This window comes from Centroberyx affinis, unplaced genomic scaffold (genome assembly GCF_046629955.1).
Source record: "Centroberyx affinis isolate AG114_WGS23_722 - 3 ecotype Tasmania unplaced genomic scaffold, CSIRO-AGI_Caff_v1 ptg000290l_1, whole genome shotgun sequence".
Lineage (NCBI taxonomy): Eukaryota > Metazoa > Chordata > Actinopteri > Beryciformes > Berycidae > Centroberyx > Centroberyx affinis.
Genome location: NW_027278969.1, coordinates 85,001 through 87,500, shown reverse-complemented (window position 1 = coordinate 87,500; position 2,500 = coordinate 85,001). Strand labels below are relative to the sequence as shown.

The window sequence follows — 2,500 nt, the reverse complement described above, 5'->3', positions numbered from 1 at the left end:
TGTTTATTGTTAATCGGATAATATTTCTGATTTTCAAAAGGGTTTTATATGAAAATGTTACGGGTTGCTACTTAAACCAAATACGCACAAACGCAAACACACTTCACGGGGAAGAAAGGGGACGAGGGAGGCGTAGATAGAGGAGGGGAGCTGAAGAGTGAGGAAGAGGAGAAGGAAGGAGAGGGGAGGAGGGAGAGAGGTCATAGAGGCTGGATAATCGAGGAGTGGAGGAGGAGGAGGAGAGAGAGGTTACAGAAACTGGATGAAGAAGAAGAGCTTTGGGCCGGCGTTGGAGGTGAGAGCAGAGGAGAAGAGTTGATGGGGCGGGGGGAGGAGAGAGGGAAGGGGGGGGGGGGCGAGACTGAAAAGGAGAAGGGAGGAGACAAGACAAGAGGAAAGAAGGGGAAGAGAGGTGAAAAGAGGAAAACAGTTTTTGACTGACAGGCGGGGTGGGAGAGGAGGGGAGAGGAGACGCTGACAGGCTGACAGCTCTGATTTAGACACCGATAGTGTGTGTGTGTGTGTGTGTGTGTGTGTGTGTGTGTGTGTGTGTGAAAGGGGAAGCCAAGGTCAGGTTAATTGCAACGACAGATGTGTGTCTGCTTGTCACACACACACACACACACACACACACACACACACACACACACAAACTGTAATCACTTCAATGGGTGTGAGTGTGTTTCTAAAATCCTTCAGGAGTTGCTGAGTAAAAATCTCTTCCTAGGTGTCAGTTGCAAGATTTCATGGCTGACATGTTTGACGGATGTACATGACTTTTAAACACATTTTGAGCTTTAAATGTGTTTTGATTCTGTATTTCTATCCTTTACATTTGTGTTGATACGTTGTCACATTTTGATATGGCGAGACAATTTTAAAATGTAAAATTTTTTAGCAAGCAAATTATGAAATGGCACTCCCATAACAAAATCCCATTGAAGATTTTTATATTTGACATGACATTGACTTGCTACAGTTTGTAGATATTGACCAAGCTGGTTTTTTTTCTTCTATGTGAAGCTGCTTTACAGGAAATGTAAGGGGAAATTCAAGTTTAAAGAGTTAACGCCCTTAAAGAAATCCTGAGTTGATCCTTGACTATTCATTGATTATGGATGAACCACTAGAATCCAAACAATATTGATCAATAATTGGAATCATATTGTATTGATCCATAGTTAAACTCATAAGAGTATTCATCCATATTTGGAATTTCAACACATTGCAATTAATTTGCTAAAGATGAATGAAGGGGCATTTTCTTACAAAGCATTGATCACTAATCAGTCCGCCACTTACAACAATAAAAAGAATATAGAATATACAGTATGTGAACCGTAATCTAACCTTTACTTCCTCCTTCTTTTTCATTGGTGGTTGTCTAGGAGACCACTCTGACGGGCTGGCACCTGATTGGAGAGACGGGAGGGAGGGTGTGGTCTATCCACAGACACACGCCTCCGTATCTCAGCGTCCGCCACTCGGACGTCGTGACGGATCTCGGCTCCTCCTACTATTGGAGCGCGCCCGAACTATACCTGGGAAACAAGGTTAGATTTAATCATATCAGAAAGTGATTTTTTAAATAGTGAAAATCTCAGAACTCTATTCTCAGCTGCAGAACAATGAAGGTTTGGGGGAATTCTGCTGTGTTACTTTCAGACCTTCACAACACCAAATTTTGGTGTTGACTGGCTTCATTTTGCGTTGACAATTTTGGAAAACGAGTTTCAAGTGTTGCTATGTAGTTGAGAAAAAACACACACTGGCAACCAAGGATTTGTTGTTTTTGTTTTTTACTTTACTTTTTTTTACTTATTTTTTTGTAAAATTACCCTTTAAAAATATTTTCTAGGTATTTTTCATTCTGCAGTAACTACACCAGCATCATAGTTTAAAATGGCAGTTTACCAATTTTGCATACACTTCAGCATAAGTTTAGTGATGTTTCAAAATATACAAAAATTGGCCAAAAATTGTATTTGTACATGTAGATGAAATTTATTCTAAGTCTATTTTGGGTGGCCAAAATATATTTAGAATATATTTGCAAGATACATGCTGTCAACAGTGCATTGGAAGAAAATTTATTCGAGACATATATCTGAAATTATGTGACTATCACAATATGTGATTAGAACTACCTGATGCAAAATCACATATTGATGAGCTACAGTGCTTAAATCACAATTTCAGAAGACATTTGTAACATATGGTATATTAGGAGAAAGTACTAACACAGTGGGAAAGCTGGAGACTTCTTTCTGTATGCAGTGGTTTATTATTCTGAAGGTGTAGCTCCATCCAGCAGTCCACCCAGTAGATACGAGCCAAGGTCAGATGAATGGTAGGAGTTTTGTTATAGTTTGTTTAGGTCTGATTGCACTGTAATAACACACAGCAAGGGGAGCTGCAATCTAATGCGGCATCTGAAAATGTTTATTGATGAGGTCAGGTCACTGCTAACCGACTTTTTACCGTCTAATGACTTCACAGA

The 2,500-nt window shown here is 39.8% G+C and overlaps 1 protein-coding gene across 1 annotated transcript in view; it reads left to right on the top strand.

Annotated features, from left to right (window-relative positions):
• The window catches only part of LOC139640726 (laminin subunit alpha-2-like), a gene marked incomplete at its 3' end in the record, with an annotated part of 117,763 nt that overhangs the window by 30,491 nt on the left and 84,772 nt on the right, over window positions 1–2,500 (top strand). The window contains 1 exon segment of the mRNA XM_071514917.1: window positions 1,389–1,553. Within this exon segment, the coding sequence (XP_071371018.1) occupies window positions 1,389–1,553 (165 nt within the window).